At 39.3% G+C, this 20,313-nt stretch overlaps 1 protein-coding gene across 1 annotated transcript; it reads left to right on the forward strand.

Annotated features, from left to right (window-relative positions):
- The first annotated feature begins 746 nt into the window (after positions 1–746).
- On the forward strand, positions 747–20,313 carry LOC135175046 (hyaluronidase PH-20-like). Its single transcript, XM_064142875.1, has 6 exons — positions 747–979; positions 1,177–1,316; positions 6,091–6,282; positions 14,066–15,256; positions 17,609–17,827; positions 19,487–20,313. Exons 4-6 carry the CDS (start codon positions 14,288–14,290, stop codon positions 20,144–20,146), a joined length of 1,848 nt encoding a protein of 615 aa, XP_063998945.1. The 5' UTR covers positions 747–979; positions 1,177–1,316; positions 6,091–6,282; positions 14,066–14,287; the 3' UTR covers positions 20,147–20,313.

The following is a 20,313-nucleotide window of genomic DNA, read 5'->3' on the forward strand; positions in this document are numbered from 1 at the left end:
AAGCCAGAGCCGATGTTGCTAGATATTTGATACAAACTAGTAGGTTAATGACATGTTAATAGTTTGGAGTTAGCTCTCTCCACCTCTCCTTTTTTTCTTCCCCCCCCCCTACCCTCTCAGGGCCATTTTCATATTTTCTCAGGTTTCTTGACTTCGTTCTATTCTACACCACCACTTCTATCAAGTACACTAATGTTTCCTTCAAATGTTGAGAATTGTTTCACTTATTTATTTAATACCACAGCCACAAAACACTGGCTTATTCTGGGGTGAAATTATTTGACTAAGTGCAGTGTGAACATAATCAGAGCAAGTTTACTGACAGGAAGTGGAACGTTGTTTAATTATCTTTATGTGGGTGTTAACACTACATCTGCTACAGATGCTCCGGTTGTCCTGCCCAAATCTCTGTGAGAGTAGTCAGAGGGCAAAACGTGGTGCTCAGTTCAACGATCTCAAAGAACAGCCTTGGCTTCTGCTCACCGGTGAATAATCTACTGTGATTTTGTTTCCTGCTCAGTGTGCGTATGCTGCCTGGGGATACTCTGTGCTCTGGTAATGCAGAATGAAGTTTTGCTTCTCTCTACTCCTATTCTACCTAACTCTGAAAAAAACCTTTACCCCTATTTGTTAAACCATTTCTGCAGCAAAAAGCATAATTAAGCCAAACTACAAAATATTTCCTACTTTAGGAAAAAAAACCCACCAAAACAAACAAAACTCTTTCAAAGCATTTGTTCAGTAGACTATAAAAGGTGGTGTAATACCACTGACAGATAATGTGTTGTTACACTACTTAACTGCAATCAGCTGTGACAGAAGACAGCTTTAACCAACTACCCTGTAATTATGCTAAAGTTTCTACCAAACGACAAGTCCCGATTGGCTAGGCCAGAGCCCTGCCTTTCTAGACAAGGCTAATTATTTTGTCCACTCACCCGTTCTTTCACTTCAAGTTTTGACCTGTGGAGTAATGTAGGTAAGTATTTTCTGCCTGTTTTTTGTACTGTCTCCTTTTTTTAAATCCTATTTTGAACGTTAAGAGGGAAGCGAAATTGTGGCAAGACTTCTTAGATTGTAACAAAGTACGATGTGGTGTAACAATCAGTGTTAAGAAGTGTGAATGATTCTATCACCTGTTCTCTTCCTCAGTGTGATTTAACTTTTTTTTTTCAGAGCAATAGATGCACTGAACTATAATACAGAAGATTCCTTATAAACCACAAATAACATTTGTCATAAGTATTAGCATCTATGTCTCCATACCAGAAAAAAAACTGCTAGCCATTTTTAGTTCAAGTAAAACTTGTTTCAAGGTTGTTTTTTTTTTTTATTAGATTTTAATCCTAGGCAATTCTTTTATTTTTCTTTTTTGGGGGTGGTGGTTGTGGTGTGTGTGGGAATAGGTTTCATTTACAGCTAAGAGTAGGCTGATAGGGAGTTTTGCTTCTTTAGGAGTTTACCAGAATGAACTGATGCTTGGGGAAATTTTAAACGATGTTATTTGTCCTTAGTGAATGCCCCTAGAAGTCATCAGGGTGAAAGAAAATAAATCACCTAAATGTTTTCAGCCTTTCAACTCCAGTAAATGACATGTTGCAGTGTGACAGCTATTTTTATATGAAACCACAGATGGACAGGGCAATCTACAAAATATCTAAGGTTTGAGTCAGAGTTAGCTACAAGCAATTAAGTACATGCTGAGCAGTCTGTGCACAAGTGTGGGCTGGCACAGGTCTGTACTGAAGCCTCCAAAGAGAAGAAATGTCAGCCCCAGCTCCCACAGAAAATGGTTCAAACTTGCTTTCTTAACGTGATAGATATTAAGGTCTCTTTATCCTTAAAAACCGAATTACAGTAGACTTCACCTTGTCTCTCAACTTCGCTGTTTGGTCAAAATTTGTGAGGGTTTTGAGGTCATTTCAGACAGAAAAGGATATGGTGATGATGTTGGGTATCTGAGGACTGCACCAGCTTTGTCTCCCTAGCAGTGGCAGGTCCAAACAAACAAAGTGCTGTTTGCTCAGAGACACCAGCTCTTGCTTTCAGCTCCCTCACTGCAAATCCTTCTCCTTAGGCTTTCTCCAAGGGTTATGCTAATGTGCCTGCTCAAGCAGGTCTAACTACGCTCCTTTCTTCTTTTCAGTTGAAACTGTTGATTTTTTGCATAACCATTTCCCCAAACAATGCTCGATAATGCTAATATCTCCTTTATAAATTACCGGTATTCTGCATAGCTTTGTAGTCGCCTTTATTTCGAGACTCTGACACTTGCCTGCTCGTCTCTCTCACCTCCGGGGATGGGTGAGCCATTAAAGTGGCTCCTCGGTATTAGCAGGCTTATCAAAATAACAAAAGACTACGAAGATTGTGGAGAAACAGCAGGTGAAAAAGGACACACCAGGAAAGTGAAATTATTCTTGAGGGAAGGTTCGTTTCTTAACTGCAGTTTGGTATTTCCCTCAGATTGTTTTTATTTATATGCCATCATGTGGGAGAAGGGAATATGGAATGAATTACAGTCCCAGGAGAGGAAGTTTTAAAAGAACATTCAAATATAGCACAAGAGAACTTGAAACTGCACACTATGAAGGCAGATGTTAGTATATAAAGTGGTGCTGAGGTTAGAAATAACATATTTATTTACAAGGATAATTCCCTTTGAGGACACCCCTACCTCCTGTTTCTCTAGCGATTAAGTGTTGCTGCTGAAAATCCAGGAATTTCATCCATGCAGGTTGGATTTACTCAGAAGTATATCACAGGAGAGGTGCCTCAGGACTGGAGAAAATTCAGTGTTACTTCATTCTTCAAAAGGGGCAAGAAGGAAGATCAAGAAAACTACAGACCAGTTATCCTCGCTTCCATCTCTGGAAAGGTGATGGAGCAGCTCCTTCTAGAGGTTATCTTTAAGCACACGAAAGAAAAAGAGGCTTATCAGAAGCAGCTAGCATGGATTTACTAAGGGGAAATGATGTTTGACTTAGCCTTCTATGATGGTGTGACCTGGATGGACAGACCACAGGGAGAGCAGTGGATGTTGTCTACCTTGACTTTAACAAGGTTTTTGACACTAAATGAGCTAAGGAAGTCTGGGTTAGAAGATTGTATAGTGAGATGAATTGTGAACTGGCTGAACAACAGAACTTGGAGCATTGTGATTAATGGTGCAGCATCCATTTGGAGACCTGTAACCAGTGGTGTTCCCCGGGGGTCAGTACTGGGTCCAACTTAAGCAATATCTTTATTAACCACTTAGATGGGACAGACTGTATTCTCAGCAAGCTTGCTGATGATAGCAAACTGGAAGGTTTGGCTGATACGCTGGAAGGCTCTGTGGCCATTCAGTGAGACCTAGAAAGCTGGACAAAGGGGAATCTAATGAGGTTCAACAAAAACAAGTGTAGAGTCCTACACCTGGGGAATAACAACATATCCATCAGTGCAGAGTAGGAGCGGACTTGCTGGAAAGCAGCTCCATGGAGAAGGACCTTGGAGTCCTGATAGACAAGTTATCCATGAGACAGAAACATGCCCTTGCAGCCAGGAAGGTCAATGGTATCCTGGGATGCATTAAGAATGTGTCCAGCAGGTGAAAGGATGTTCTTCTCCCCCTTCTACTCTGCCCTGGTGAGACCACATCTGGAGTATTGAGTCCAGTTCTGGGCTCCCCACTTCCAAAGGGACAGAGATATAATGGATAGTGTCCAGTGTGGGGGGTAAAGAGGTTGATTAAGGGATTGGAACATCTGCTTTATGAGGAAAGACTGAGAAACCTAGGACTGTTTAGTCTGGAAAAAAGTAAGAGGAGATCTTATTAATATTCATAAATATCTGAAGAGTGTGTGCCAATAAGAAGGAGCCAGTCTGTCTTCAATGGTGTCCTGTGATAGGACAAAAGGCCACAGACACAAACTGGAACACAGGAAATTTCACCCTCCGCATATATGGAAAAACTTCTTTACTGTAAGGGTAAAGGAGCACTGGAACAGGATGCTGAGAAAAGAGACTCCACAACCTTCTTTAGAGACCTTCAAGACCCATCTGGATGTGTTCCTGTGTGTCCTGGCCTAGGTGGTATGGTTTTGGCATAGGGGTTGAATTCAACAATCTTGAGAGGTCCCTTTCAAACCCCCTTATTCTATGATCTGCTCCCTTACTTTAAAAGAAAATAATCTTTATCAGAAGACTTTTATTTTAATGTATTAAAAAGCCTAATTTTGTGACTGAAAGAGTTTTGTGGTCAAAATTAGCTGCAGGGTTAATTTTATTACAAATGTAAATACTGTTTTCTTTCCATGTTATTTCCAATGATCAAGCAAAAGCCTGTTCTGTCTCTTCTGCAGATATTCTCCAGAGCAATCTCACCTCTTCCAAAGGGACAGCTACTTTTGAACACTGTAGTTTATTATTATGTTCATATTAATCTTTAGACAAGGATAGTGGTTTGCATAGGAACAATATCTTTAACACAGATGTGAAACGCCATCTGCTTTGTTCTAAAATGTATTGCTGTTACTTCTGCACTGTGTGAAGGCTGAGAAAGAGTTATATGCTGAGTTCAGACTTCTGGTTTTCAAAATAATATTCCTGTGGAAGACAATGTTTATTTGTAGCATGTGATAATCCTCCCTTTTATAGGCTCCCTTCTAATACTTTCATCTGTGTGCTTGTAGGTATAGCACTGTCTTGTGTGGAAGAGTTCACTGGGAAGATTTAGTAAACTAATTAGGAAGCCTGTTCTTGTAGTGCAACTCCAAGTGCACAGTCACCTGCAATACAACTCTTTGTATAAACTGCTGTCCAAAAGAGTGAAAATGATACTGGAATGCATCACAGTGCTGCATTCTGTGATGCTATGAAAACTTCAGCTACAACTTTGTCAAGTAGTCACAAAGAAATGCAAACAAAACTGAGGTTTTCTTTTTTGTGGATTTGTTTGTTTCTAGGTTCCTAATTGGAATAATTCAAGAGAGTTCAGCATAATACAGTAAAAAGTACTTGACTCAAAACAAAACCACTAGTTGCTTTTAAAAATTAGGCTGCAATTTGCCAATGTTCTCTGTTAGGGTAGCAATAGTGTAATATAGAAATATCATCCAAATATACTACCAGATTGATCTGTGCTTTAATTAGTGGTATACTAATTTATGTTAGTGGTAGATGCACCATTATATAATTTTTTATATTCTACTGACTAATAATGCATGTTTCTTGCTATGGAGACGGTGTTTGGACTTGTCTTGCAAAAAAGCCCTGGAGATTCAGCAGGCTGAACATTTTGCAGAATAGCCTTAGCAAGATGGATTACTCTGCAAAATGACACATGACAGGCTCTTATCTTGTCCCTGATTCTTCTACAGTGGAAACTGTCATTTGAGAATCTGGGTTCTGCCAAACCTAGTTATACACAGTACAGCAAGGAAGGTTTCAAAATACTCTTAGAAGCGTATTCAGACAACATATTTGGCTAACTTTCTGGAAAAATAAAACCCAACAAATTAGAACATCAGCAAATAGGCTGTTAAGATATTGAGAAATAGATCTTTCAAGAGTGGGGGAAAAAAGAGAATTAACAGGTTAGAGTTTTCTCTAGCACCTCAACTCAGTCATGGAAGACTGCAGAAAACATTGTAAGACTACAACAAATAATTGGGACATACTAGTAAGAACATGTAGTGGACTTGAATTTAAATAATTGAACAGTAGTTTGACTAAAGTTTTTGCATACATACTTTTGTGGGAGGCTGGCTACAACCTGGATGCTTAGCTCCCAAGCTTCACCTGATTGGCATATTTTGATTTCTTCCAGAGGCAAGAATCAACAATGCCAATACAGAAATTTGTTTGGTGGCTTTTTCAGGCTTCCTGTCCTCACATACTCATTGCCCTTTACTCGGAAACAGAGCTGTAGAGCAGGAGTGAGCAATGATGAAAGAGGTAGTTTGGCAGTTCTTGATGACAAGGACAGCCACAGAACTAGGGTGGTGTCTGACCAATGTTTCTTAAATCAGACGTGCTGGCTCAACTAGCCAGTTTTTCTAGTTTATGTACTTAGTCATTAAAAGTCCTTTCCTCTCTTTTCTTCAGGCTGAGGTATATTTAACCTGAACAATTCCTTATGTGGCCTACAGACAGTTGTCCAGCTGAGAAGGTGTATTTTCAGAAAACACGGTCAAAACAAATGTTTTACCAAATTCTGACTTTACAGACAAGTGCAGCTTAAAGGATTTACAACAACATGGCTACATCATGCTATGCAAAGACCATCCTTCAACCAAGGTCTGGTCAGGTTTAAGTTGCATTCAGCTGTGCAGCACAGATACTTCCAGAGGTGGACTTTCTGAAGACCTTCCTATTACTCACAAGTGTTTATGTTAATTTCACAACACCTACGTGTGTTTGTGTTATCTGATTATTATTGCCTTCTTTTTAGAAATGCCAAAATGGCCCAAGTTCAGAAAGCAATATAACTACAAGGTTAATCTTCCCTTTCTTTTCCCTTTCTGTGGTTGTTTCATAATTCTGACTCCTATTTGTAATGAACGAACAGCTTCTAACCCAGGACATGCTCCTCTGAAAAAAAAGAGGGTTTAAATCCACTCTAAATTGAAGTTATAGCAGTGATACCGTCCCCTTCATCCAGAACAGAATAGAAGGGAATAGGACCATTTCTCACAGCAGCAGCACCCAGGGACAGCATGGGAGGGATGTCAGGAACAGTAAGTACTTTCCATTGATCCATGAAAAATGCAAAAGCTGGTCTCAGAAGGCTCTTTGCTAGTAGTGGGGCTGCTACTCAGAGAAACTGAGTCTATGGGTTGTATCAGTATTGCTGCTGGTACATTTATCACAAAATAATTTGGATTCTACTTCAGGTTCCAAGCTCAAATATTAACACTTAATTAAACATAGTCTGTTCTGCTGCTCTTTAGGAGTCTATTTCTGCTTAGAACTTAATTAGTGGTGATCTCTTCACACAAGGTAGAGTGCAGCCTTTAGATACCCCCCCCAACTTTGTATCTTCATAGCCTTCAGCTAAAGGAAAATACAAATCAACTTGTCCTAAGAAGTTAAAAGTTCCACTGCCTAGTACATATTTTTGTCTGTAATGTTGGGAGTTATTTTTACACTACTGTAGCTACCTGTTTTATATGAAAGTGAAAGAGGTAGGGGACAAAAATCTTCTAGTCCCCATCTGCATATCTGCCACTTGCCTTACACCACAGCTTTACAGGCATTTAAAGACTTAAATGTAAAGAATTGCAGATCTAGGCTCTTCCACACTTCCATCTGTATTTTCCTCAGCACAAAGACCAACCAATTTTTGCATCCTGTTATTATCTGTCATTATCAGTCAGTAACATACACATTGTTTGCAATACAAGAAACAATAAACACTTAAACTTTGTCATCTATAATCCAAACCAGGCTTAGAAGCGTTCCTACATGCTGCTTGTCAACTAGATCCCACACTTGAATAACACTCATCTTCTTCAGAAGTCATGAAGAGCATCCCTACCTTCTCAGCGCTCAAATTAAAATGAGGAAAATGTGAGATTTGTGGACTACTTCTTGGAATGGTTAAGACTGAAATAAGGATGTCAGATGTGTATGAAAAGCCTTAAGTTTATTTTTTAATGTCAGCAGATGTGGCTTGACTAGTAATGTTCACTTATTTCAAGGCTAAACATGGATTATCATGCCTGATTTTCATAAAAAGCAGAATTCTAGCATTTAGTGACACTTCTTGAATATAAGTCAAACAGCATAATCATGGATTTTTGCTGTGGCACATCATCTGGTTGTGGTGAATAATGTTTGCACGAAATGCAGGAATATGTAAAGTACTTTCCTCACTTTATTTTGTCTTTGCCAATGAGGCAATTTTCCCCCCCCCTCTTGGTCACATGGCATGGTCCAGATCCATGAATATTAGCTACCAAAATACAGGAGCACACATGTTTTTCAAAGCGTGTCTGTTTCTGCAGTGCATTTAATGCCACAAAAAATGATTAAATAACTCAACAAGGAAATTCATAGATTACCTCAAATACATAACCTTTACAGATGCCAAATTCAGGAAAATCTAAAGCATGAGCTATTTCCGTAGATGAAGGGCATTTAGTCCATCAGTATGTAATTTCTAATCAGGTAGCCCCAGAGGGCAATTAGTGTTAATTAGATTGTAACGGATATGGATTTTTTGGACAAAAACAAGGGCAGCCTTTACGACTGTGCTCACTTAAAACCAACATTCAAGGAGACTATAGGAGTGACATTTATCTGAGCTGTCATTGTTAGATGGCCAAAGGCATCCCTTTAACGGGAGCTATTACATAAAATAATCCTATTTAACATCATACCAGCAGAGTATATTCAGCAAGATTTGGAAGAGAATCACATCCAAACAAATTAGTGCAATCAAATCACAAGATTAGCCAATAATAAATGAGTTCTATCTGAACCATAAATACAGTATTCAGAACAAGGCTTTCCAATTTTCTTCTACATCAAATCAGCCTATTGCTGAAATTCACTTATAAAAAAGCTTACTGGAGAAAGAATAAAATATCCTGTAGGCTTTTTTTTTTACTTTGATGGGCAAGACATCTTCATAAGCAGAGCAAGAGGCATAGTAAAATCTGAACTATTCCTATAGCTCCTCTCTGAGCTGATTTCACTTTTTTTATTGACAGAATCAATTACACTCCCAAGACAGTGATCCTTTATGTGTCTCATCTCTTATGTGATCACTTTACTTCATTTTGGTAATCTGTATTTGCACAAAGGACCATATTTTTCCTCAGAACTTCTGTACAGAATTTTTCTAGTTTATCCTGGGGTCTCAAGCCTATATCACCTCAGCAAATACCCTTTAGGATAATGTAGCAAGAGGATATGTTCTGTGAGACATCATAGTTACAAGTAGGGAAGGTGAAGGCTGGAGGCAGTCTGGCTGCCTTGGACAAGGGAAGTGGCAGAATCACAACCACTAACTTGAGGAGAGCACACTTTGGTGTCTTCTGGCATCAGGCCTTGGATAGATTCGCATAGGAGACACCTCTGGAGAGAAAGTAGCCAGGAGCTAGCTGATTTTTCAAGAATCATCTTTTCCCAGGCTCAGGTGAATTTGGAGTAACACAGAGACACTGTCTGAGGTGTAAGGATGGGGTTAAGAAAGCCACAAGCCCGCTTAAAGTTGAGTTGGTAAGAGATGTGAAGAGTAATATGAAGGACTTCTACAGGTCTATCAGCAGCAGAAGGGAAAGGTGAGCCCAGCGCTGAATGAGGTAGGCAGGAGATCCAGTAGCAAAGGACAGATGTGCGCAGTGCTTTTCTACTTCAGTCTTTACAGAAATATAAGCTTCTCAGGATCCCAGACTCCTTGGATCAGTGAGAAAGAATGGAGGAAGAGTTACCTTCAGATCAGGCAGGGAGTATTTAAACCAACTGAATGCACACTAATCTATGGGCACAAATGGTATGTGCCCACAAGGTGCTGTATGTGATGAAGAAGCTGGTGATGTCATTGTAAGTCCACTTCTGATCATCTTCGAAAGGTCATGTGACTGGAAAGGGGTATCTGATGACTGGAAGAAAGCAAATGTCACCCCTATCTTAAAATGGGTGAAAAAAGGGGATCCAAGAAACTACAGGCTGGTTAGCCCAGCTCACCTTAATCCCTGTGAGGCTGTCAGAACAAATTCTGGAAAACCTTTCCAAGCATTAAGAATGAGAATGTGATTGAAGTAGTTGGCATTGATTAACAAAGATCATGCCAACAACATTCTCAATGATTAAGCACAAGCTATATAAATGGATAGTGAAACCGAAAAGCTGGTCGAAGTGCCAGGCTCAAAGGGTTGTAATTAGTTCTAGGAAGCCCTGCTGGAAGCCTATTTCTAGTGAGTATTCTAAAGGTTCATATTGGGCTAATACTATTTAACTCTTAATTAATTATCTGAACAATGAGTATCATGGGTTGAGATGAATCTGCTGTTGATATACATGCTGACATCATGGCAGCTTCAAACTGAAAGTGCTAGTAGGAAGACAAGTATCATGGTGCTTGAAGTTCAGATAGCCAGATGAGAGGCTTCCTGTTCTGGGTTGCTGCTTTCAGTTTCTGGGTTTGGGGTGGATGGTCTTTCCCACTGGAAGAAGGGTTGAGGAGAGATCTTCTGCATTTTGCTCTGCCTCTTCCGCAAACAGGCTACAGTAATTTTTGCATCATCTCATTTTCTCTTTAAAGCTCTTTATCTTAACTCTTTATCTCAACCCAGAGGGTTGTAGTTTTTTCCTTTATTTTTTGTTACTTTCCCTTAGTTCTGTGTTGGAGGGAAGTAGGCTGTGTTGAATTTGCCAAAGGATCGTTCTATCCCATTGTACAAGTTTGCAAACACCGCAAACTTGGGAAGAGTGGCTGATAAGCCAGAGGACTGTGCTCACACTTAGACCTCTGCAGGCTGGAGAAAGAGAATGACAGGGACCTCATGAAGTTCAGCAAAACCAAAATCCCAACCTGGAAAAGGAACTATGCCATGAATGAACAAGGCTTGTGAGATGACTGGTGCTGAAAAGTGGTTGCAGAAAAGGCTCTGAGAGGTTCTGGTGGAAATAGAGTTGCTTACGGAGTGAGGCAGTGTATCTTTGAAGCAATGAAGACCAACAGGTCAAGGACTGTGTTTATGGCACTCTTGTTTGGCACACCTGGAGTGCTGTGTCCAGTCCCTCGGTTCCTATGAGAAAGAAATGGACATAATGGAGCAAATCCAGCAAATCATTACAAAAATGCATAAAGAATTACAGCATTTACCATATGAGAAGAAGCTGGAAAGATTGAGACTGTTTATTTCAGGAACAATGGCTTTTTCCTGTTGTCATCTCTGGGCAGTTGGAGGAAGCGAAGCCTTATTTTCTACAAGTCTCGTCAAGCAGATACCATGCAAATAAGGCATTGCTCTTGTGCAGCAATTTCAATGAACAGAGCCACACCTTCCTGGTGATAGGATCTATGATATGAGCCTAACCTTATGAAAACAGCTTCTTGGCAGGATTTCTTTAGTTAATCACATCAGCAGTTGTGAATGATGAAATATCCATATGGATGTTTAGATTTCAGTCCATCTGCTGCTTCTATAACCAACAGCTTGTTTGCCTCCTGTGGACTGATAAGGCTTTTGTAAGATAAAACTAAAAGAACTGAAGACCTGTGAGAATGCCTGTCTATTGCTGGTTATTCACCATCCAAGAAAAACAAAGAGCTAGATCATGAAATAGAATCCAAGCTTTTTTTTTTTTTTTTTTTTAATTAACATGAATTCAATGAGCAGTTGTCTATGTATCTCCTGAGCCTAGGAGTCTATAGTATCTGTGGTTTCACTATTCCTTTACTGATCTTGGCCTTTCTGATTGGCAGTTTAGCCTTAAAACGATCAGTTTCCATTTCTTTACAAAATGTTGATGAAAAACTTGTCCACTGAAGAAAGAAAACGATGTCCTGAAAGGAGAAAAAAATCCCCAACAAACCCTAAACTCAGGCAGAAGTGCAGAAATGTATTAGAACAGAGTTCAGCTACGTCTGAAAGGACATAGAAAACTCTTTGCAGATAAAGTGCATAGCACATGGGGGGTACAGTGTGGCACAAAAGCCATTTGTGTCACGTTGAAGGAAAAAAGACGACAGGGCTGAAATCCTAGCTGAATGCTAGTCTTTGGAGGAGGCATGCTGTTGACCTGTTAGAGAACTGTGGAACGTGCTCCAAGTTCCCCGATTTATGGTCAAAAATTGGGCTCTAAGGACTTGGGGGGCAGTGCCGCTGAGTAGACAGAGGTACTGTCATGGCTGGTGGGAGGAAACTATTGCAGTTCTAGCTTGCTGTACATTGCACCTCACCACCTATGCTACATTTTACTTCCCCTTCCTTATCTGTCTTTCATGTATCTGCAGGTAAGTTCCCAAGAGATGTCTGATTCTGAGTAGGTGTACTTTCTGCTCATTTTAGTTGTACTTCTTAATCCAAGATTATAAACTTCTGTTTTGAATTGACTCCCCTGTTCTGCTGCCAAACCCTCTTTCAAGAATATTTGCTATTCAAGCTTGTTTGCCATCTTTCCAGCTGTGTGTGCTTGCATCTTGAAGCAGCTGGTTTCATTCTGTGTGCTGGCACCTCTAAGCAACAAAAACTGAGCTGGCTGTTGCTCCCTCCTCAGCTAGGCTGGGGACCCCAGCAAAAATAATGTATGGCGGCATTATGCATCTCCACTGAGACAAGTACCACGAGCTGGCAGCAAGCCCTTGAGGGGGAAAAAAAGAATAAAAGGGAAAATGTTCCTATGGTGTGTTGGCATCAAAAGTGATGTACGAGGGAAGATGCAAAGTGGGTTCTGCGAAATAAGACTTGCTAATCTGGAATTTGTAAGTGTCTGGGTTTGGGCATTTCTTGATGGCTCCCAGAATCATATCTAAGAGGTGTGACATCTGTGAACACAGCAGGAACTATGCTATTTGTTGACACGTGTTTCTTCACTGTTGATTCCCCCAAGCATCTAGATTTCAGTCACACTGCTGGTGCCTCCATCCCCCCTCCATAAGAGTTCCTTTCACATGTGTTTCACCAATCTGGAGTTTCTAGTACACTCAGATGTGATCAAATACAGTGAACACACAGAAAGAATCTCACTGTAACACTACTACACAATCTCTGCTATGAATGTGGCTTGAAGCTGGATCAAGGAAGGCTCCAGTCTCCATCAACATCTCATACTGTCCAACTTTTTTGGTATGCAACAGTTTTATGGATGAAGGCATTTTGCCTTTTTATCATAACAATTTTAAAATATAACCATGCAGCCAGAGAGATGATGAAGCAGCTACAAATGGATAACTGCAGCCTGCTGTGTCTGTACTATTGTTGGAAGAGAGATGATTCAGTGCCTGTATAGCTTATAAATTTTATATCAAGTAACTACAGATAAACAGAGGGGAGAGAGATAATTCTAGGATAGGAACCAAAGATTTGCAATTTCCACTCCTAGCTGAGTTTTGTAAACGCAAACCATATTGTTTGCTTTTTTAAATCTGTTCTTACAGATTTCACATTGCCAGTCACCCTGTGGCCCACTTCATAGTGACTCCTATAATTTCATGCTCACATTTACATACTCCTTATGTACTGCATGGCTTTATTCTGAAGCTTCTATGGAAAGTGACAGACATAGGTTTGAACCATGTCAAAGTCAGGATGAAAGTGGACTGAAGTTATTGCACAGAGGAATGCTTTAACACTGGGCTAACTAAACCATGATGATCATACCATGATTATTACCACCACTGTTGTGTTCTTGAATAAAACTAAATATGACTGCTCACTGGCAGCGTAAGGTCAGTCTCAGCTTTCCTTATGAATTACACCATGGGACATACCTTAACTTGGGGTCACTTAATCTGTAGATCTCAAATTGCCTCAAGCCGTACACAGATGGATATGTACCAAGGTGATGGGTGGCTTTCGAGACACTCTAAAAGAACTCTGGATAGAAGGCCTGTAATATTTCAGATACCTCACTGACTTAAGTTTACATGAATTGTTTTCTTGTACTTGTACAACAGTCCAGGTTCCAATTTTGTGTAACCTTCTATCTTCCCTTAAGTGCTCTGTAAAATTAATGATTTAAGAGCTAGAACTTTTTTTTTGAGATAGGTGAGAAATGTCACGTATAGATTAAGAGAAGACATTATGAGTCTGCTCATGTTCACAGACATCAGTCACTGGCACAATCAGGACTATTACCAAGCATACTCATTCTGATCCATGACTTGCTGGATACAAATCCACTTTCATATCAAATTCATAAATAGGTACACATTTATATTATATATATAATTTAATATTCAAGAAGTTTATTTCCCCTACAGCTGTGCATTGTGCTTTTCCTCTAAAGGGGATTTTTTTTCAAAAGATTACAATATATTAAAAAAATCTACAAATGGTATTTGTTTCATGGTTAGAAATTAAATACTGTTAACTTCTTTATCCATGTTTGTCTCTTTTTGTATTAGGTATCAGAAGTGGTTGAAAGGTTTCCCACAGCTTGAAATGACAGAGAGCCTTATATAAAGGACATGCCTATTCTACAAATAAGGAATATTGCTTAGTAGGAATTAATCTGAAGAAATACATTGTATGGTAAAACATGTGACAGACTATCAAACTTCTGAATGCCCAGAGAGCATTTAATTTTTGACTGATCCAAAACACTTACTGTCACTGCACGTGCTACAATGGAAACTCCAAGAAAAACACAAAGCTTTGGTATCTGTGTTGCCTATACATATCTGCTAGCATCTAGTATGGTGTTCACCATGCTTCTAGTTTCTTGTTGCTCATCTTTGAACGTAAGAGCTCGTCCACTTGTTTCTAATTCACCTTTTCTTTCTATATGGAATGCTCCTACAGAACTTTGTACTGAAAGGACTGGAGTGCAGCTGGACATGAATTTTTTTTCTCTCATTGGAAGCACATTGAAGACATCCATTGGACAAAACATCACTCTTTTCTATCCAGACAGGCTTGGCTACTATCCTTACAAAAATGAACTCACGGGAGAGGCATTCAATGGAGGACTCCCTCAGCTCTCACTGCTGGACAATCATTTAAAGAAAGCCAAAGAAGACATTCAGTTCTATATTCCTTCAGATGAACAGTTTGGGTTGGCTGTCATTGACTGGGAAAACTGGAGACCTGTGTGGATAAGGAACTGGGGATCAAAAGACATTTATAGACAGGAATCCATTGAACTCGTTCAGCAGAGAGACCTCAGTCTATCAGAAGCTGAAGCCAGGGCTATAGCAAAAATGGAATTTGAAGCCGCAGCAAAATCCATTATGCTGGAATCTTTAAAGCTGGGCATTAAAATGAAGCCAAATCGTCTGTGGGGTTATTACCTTTATCCAGACTGTTATAACTATGATTACAAACAAAACCCACATAACTATACAGGAACCTGTTTAGATATTGAAATAGAAAGAAATAATGAGCTTAACTGGTTGTGGGAGAAAAGCACAGCACTTTATCCATCTGTCTATCTAGAGACTGCCTTAAGATCTTCCAGAAATGCCCAGCTTTTTGTTCGCAACAGAGTTCAAGAAGCCATTAGAATTTCATCTGTCTCTAACTCTACTCATCCCCTTCCAGTTTTTGTATATACCCGTCCAGTATTCACAGATGTCTATGAGGAATATCTCTCCCAGGTGAGTGGAGCTAGACCCTAAGTATCTCAAATTTAAGTGGAGGGAAATTATCTGGTAACACTTACTTAGCAAATGCTCTAACTTGTATTAGAAAGAAAAAAAGTGAGCAGTTTTTGTATTAGAAATCAAGTTGTTGTGAAGCGGTTTGTCTGGATTTTGGGGGAATGAAATATGAGGCCAATTTTAAAAGGGTTTAAATAATTCAATATTACATACACAAGGAATCCCCCCTTCCCCAAACTTATTTACAGCTATCCCGCACACGTTCTTTGTATGTGGTTCCAAAATTATATTACAGAATGTCTATATACAGCAAATCGGGAATTTAGCAGAGGTTTGAAAGGATGCAGGAAGAGAGTCTGTGGCATGAAAGCATCACTGGTAAAATTACTGAGAGTGCATGCTGGCTTAAATCGAGTTTGTTCAGTTACTCACTGGCAGGAGTCAGTTCTGATGATCCCAAATATGTGCGGCAAAGCTATGTTGATAACCCTCGTGGCTCAGGGATTATTGGGCCGCGCTGTCTGGAGCTTCCACAGGCACAGTCAAGCTGGGAACGGCGAGCTGGAGCGGCGGCTGGCCAGGAGAGCCTTGGTCAGTTTCCCTGGGCTGGAGCCGTGGGCTGGAATCTTGCAGCAGCAGTGGTCCCCAAAAGTGGCAAAGCGGCTAGGAGCAGTGGGTGGCAGAGGAGAGGAGAGAGGTGGCAGGAGGTAGCAGAAACACTAAATTGTCCCTTTTATGAAGTCTGATTGCGAGGTTGATGGTCCTCAGCCACAATTCTGTCCAATGGGGGTTTGGCAGCAGGCCCAAAACATACCAAATAAGGTGAAGTCCAGGGGTCTGGTACCCCCAAATATGGAGAGGGGTCAGGCGGATCCCCACCCTAGCCGTGTGAGGTTATGTAAGGTTGTTTACTCAACCTTCAAGCAGGCAAGGCCAGACTGGAAGGCACCAGAGCTATTGTCCCCCTTTGCCCCCCTTAACTTGTTTTCCCCAAAGCTTAGGCAGGGCAAACACCTTTCTGGGGGACAACATGGCCCAGGCATGAATAGATTTGTAAACACGGTCATCTGGGGCCTGTGCAACCCTCCACTACACAAATGAATCCATCAAATAATTTTAATCAAACACAACACTAATAGGTTTATTTTCAAACCTTCATCATATTGTTTATTAAATTGTGGTTTTTTTCTCTGAGTAGTCTTCGAATGTAGCAAAATATTACATAGTTAGAAAGCCTATTTAGTACAGTAAGACAGATTAAAGAAAAATGAATAACCTCTTTAAGTAGAATTAGTAAAAATGGGCTGCCTTTAATATCTGCTTTTAGGTCTGAAATAAAGGGAGGAGGGAGCCTTTCCTTTCCTTAAAAAGAGTTTAAAAGGTAATGAGAAATTTCATCCTCAGTGTACCCAAGCAATTTTCTAAATGGTGTTTCAGGCATCTCATGGGTTAGTCCAATGTAGGTTCTCATTAAGGTCCTAATTATCTTATTGCAGGTTTTGACTACACTCTTGCCTTCATGTTTTTATATATGCTCACCCTATCAAGATATCACCAAATCCGGGGATGGAGATGCCCATAATGGAGCATCACAGCAGACATTGTCCCCTGCTCTGTGGGTACCTTCAAGGAGCAAGGATTGCTGACAGGGTCACTGCTGGGCTCCCAGTTAATCATTTAAATTCTGTAATCCTGACATTCTTCCTTTTTATGTGTTGTGCCCAGAAGTTAATTTTATCCTTGTCCTTTTACTCCCTGTAGTCCTTTCCCATCCCAGATGGGGCTTTTAAGATTTTGTTAGGGCTGGGGCAAATAGGGTGACCCTAAAAGAACTCAACAAAACCAAATTTACCAAATCAATCTCTGTAAAAGACAAAATTAATTTTCTGGAGAAAACAAATTCCTGTGGGTAAAAGCTCCTTCTCTTGCTACTTTTCTGCTTTCTTACAGCACATTTTGGTAACTAAGTATGAAAAAAAAAAGTAGTAGATCTATGTTTTCCAGTCTCTGCTTCAGGCAGCACTACTGAAACCAGGTACTACCAACTACGAGCAGCCAGAAGGCAATGAAACTAAACAAAATTTATTCAATGGTTGGAGTGTGTCACAAGCCTAACCACTGGCTCAGTTTTACTGCCTTATTTTTCTAACCATGGACATATATAATTGGATATAGTTGGCAACATTTTCTGGGCATTTGCCTCTGCAACTCAATCCCAGAATAAAATAATGTAATTGAGAACAGAATATTTGCAGTCATGTACTATTGCTTGCTGTTTTCAAAGTTGTTATTTTGGATATGTAATTTGCCCTTATTTTACAGCTTACTTACATTAGTATTTGCCCTTAGGATGACCTGGTAAATACTATTGGAGAATCTGCTGCGCTCGGTGCTTCTGGAATTGTAATCTGGGGTGATATGAATTTAACACAAACAAGGTATGCCAGCTTAATTTTATTACATGACTTTTTTTTTTTCTTTTCTAAAGCAATTATGAAAAGGATAAAAAGCATCATCATTACTTACATTTTATCTTCTAGTTTTAAAATGAGATTCCCTGTTGCCACAGTCTTCTCTGCTCAAAAAAAAAACAGGCACAAGTGGAGGGCTTATGAAGACTGTAACTGACTAGACAGCGTAAGAGTTCAATCTTTGAAAGCATCAGTGTTTGCTCTGAGTAACTGGACAAGGTACTATGATAAATGCATGCAAGTTAGCAATTGTTTAATTAATTTAATGAAAGAATTCCTGTATTCTGTTACACTCCAGACATAAAATACAGAAAAAATTACTTGTGCTTGCTCAGATCAATTTTTTAAAAGACTAAGACTCTTCCTGCTTTTCAAAGCTGTGGCACTTAGCAGTAATATTAATGCACTAGGAAGAGTTAGACTGTGAAATTTCAAGTCTAGCCTGTTATGTGCAAGTATTACCCTGATTAATTTCACTGTAAGAACGATCTAAGTCAGAAAGAGGAAAAAATAAATCAAATTTGTTTTAAGGAAGGTCAAAGTATATAGTTTGAGGAACACTGTTACAAAGGTATTAAATATATCTTTCATACTCAGGCAAACTAGATATAACAAACTACTATCAAGGAAGAATCCTCTGATTCTTCTAAGGACAAAGAACTGAAAATCTTCAATGCTGGGCATTCTGTTATAGAAGTACAGCTAAGGTAAACCTCCATGGCTTTGAAAAGGTCAAATTCTCAAAATCATCTCAATGACTTTTTTGTGTGTATCTACCTTTGAGAAAGACTATCACTTGCATCCAAACAATTTTTGCCCAACAACTTTCACTGCTCGAATTTTGAGATGCACACGAGCAAACAAAACTTCCCACAGCCCAAACTTAATGTTTGAGCACTAATCACACCTTTTTTTTCTGAAAGCTACCACAGACAGTAGCCTTTCAGCAATGAAATATTACTGTGAGCCTCATTTCTGCAAACATTGATCAATTAATATTTATAGGTAGGGGTTTTTATATCTAACTAAAATAAAATCAAAATAACTACATGTATCTCAGATTCACTGAAGTCATCTCAGTGGGTGTGAATATTAGCTGTATCAATATGTGGTACAGGTAAATGTCATAAGGAGATACAGAGTCAAAAACAGAGTTCCCAAAGATACTGGTTATTAAGTGGCTCCAAGCATATATAGACTATATGCCTACTTCATGATCAATTAGGATGAGCAGTTCTCTTGGCATACTTTAAATATGACCATCCTCCCAAAATGCTTTCCACTTAAAAATGCCATGAAAACTCCTGCAGCCTAGCTATTCAGGTCAGAGGAAAATGGTTTGACAGAAAAATTACTTCTTTATGATGAAGAGGAGAGGGATTTTTTTGTTTGGTTATTTTTTTCCAAGATCCCTCCAAATCATTCAATACATAAAAAGGAACTTGGATCCTTTATGTAACTTTTTCAATTGCATCTGAGTCAAAATGCTACATGAAACATAGAGCCAAAATGAAAGCTTAAAGTCATTGCTTTGTCATATAAGTGCTTTCTGTAACATTTCCAGTGACTACCCAAGATAAATCTGCTGTGATCCTTGAACTATATCAACTTCTCAGATAAACTTGCTTCCAGAACCCAGTAACTGTTATCAAAACCTCAGGAGAAAAATTCACAGATATCCATTACTGTACTCTTATTAGAAAGACAGCATCTTAATGGTTCCTAACTAAACTACACAGATATGTTCTTTTCATAGAACACCTGTAGAACCCTGGACAACTACCTTAGGAAGACTCTGACTCCATATCTCATCAATGTCACAATGGCAGCCAGAATCTGTAGCCAAGTGTTATGCCAAGACTCTGGTGCTTGTGCACGGAAAAAGTGGAATTCCAGTGACTACCTTCACTTGAACCCTGAGAATATTGTCATTCAAATGACAAAGGATGGAAAGTATACTCTACGAGGGCAACCAGCATTTGAGGACCTGCAAATATTCATAGAAAAATTTGATTGCCACTGTTATGCAGGGCATAGTTGTAAACCTAAAGCTGATATAAATGACATCCATTACCTCCATGCCTGCATTTCGAAAGATATTTGCATTCAGATATCTTCAAATTCATTTTCTAATGTAGAAGCCTCTGAAGAAAACATCCTGTCTAACAGAACTGTATTGTCATTTACCTTTCAGAGTGAGGTGATATTACCTACTCATTCTGAAACAGAAGATTTCCAATCTACCTTCGGAAATAATATACTCAATCAAACAATTGAAGAATATAACACTTTCATAGCTGCCACTAGATATGATGTAGAAGCAAACGATACTCGTACTTTTAGTAGTTCTTCATCCTGTAAGATAAGGATGTTTAATCTGTTTTGTTTAATTTTAATTTTGAGATCCTTAACATAAATGATTCACTAAAGTGAGAACATTCTTTCCCCTGCCTATGCTTGAGATTCTGAAGGTTTTATTTACCAACAAAACTTAACTCCTGAAAGGCACATGATCTTATCTGTATCAGGTAACATTTTCCATTCTATAGGTGACACTTCAGCTTGAATGTGTTTCTTCAGTTT

Source organism: Pogoniulus pusillus, chromosome 4, assembly GCF_015220805.1.
Source record: "Pogoniulus pusillus isolate bPogPus1 chromosome 4, bPogPus1.pri, whole genome shotgun sequence".
Lineage (NCBI taxonomy): Eukaryota > Metazoa > Chordata > Aves > Piciformes > Lybiidae > Pogoniulus > Pogoniulus pusillus.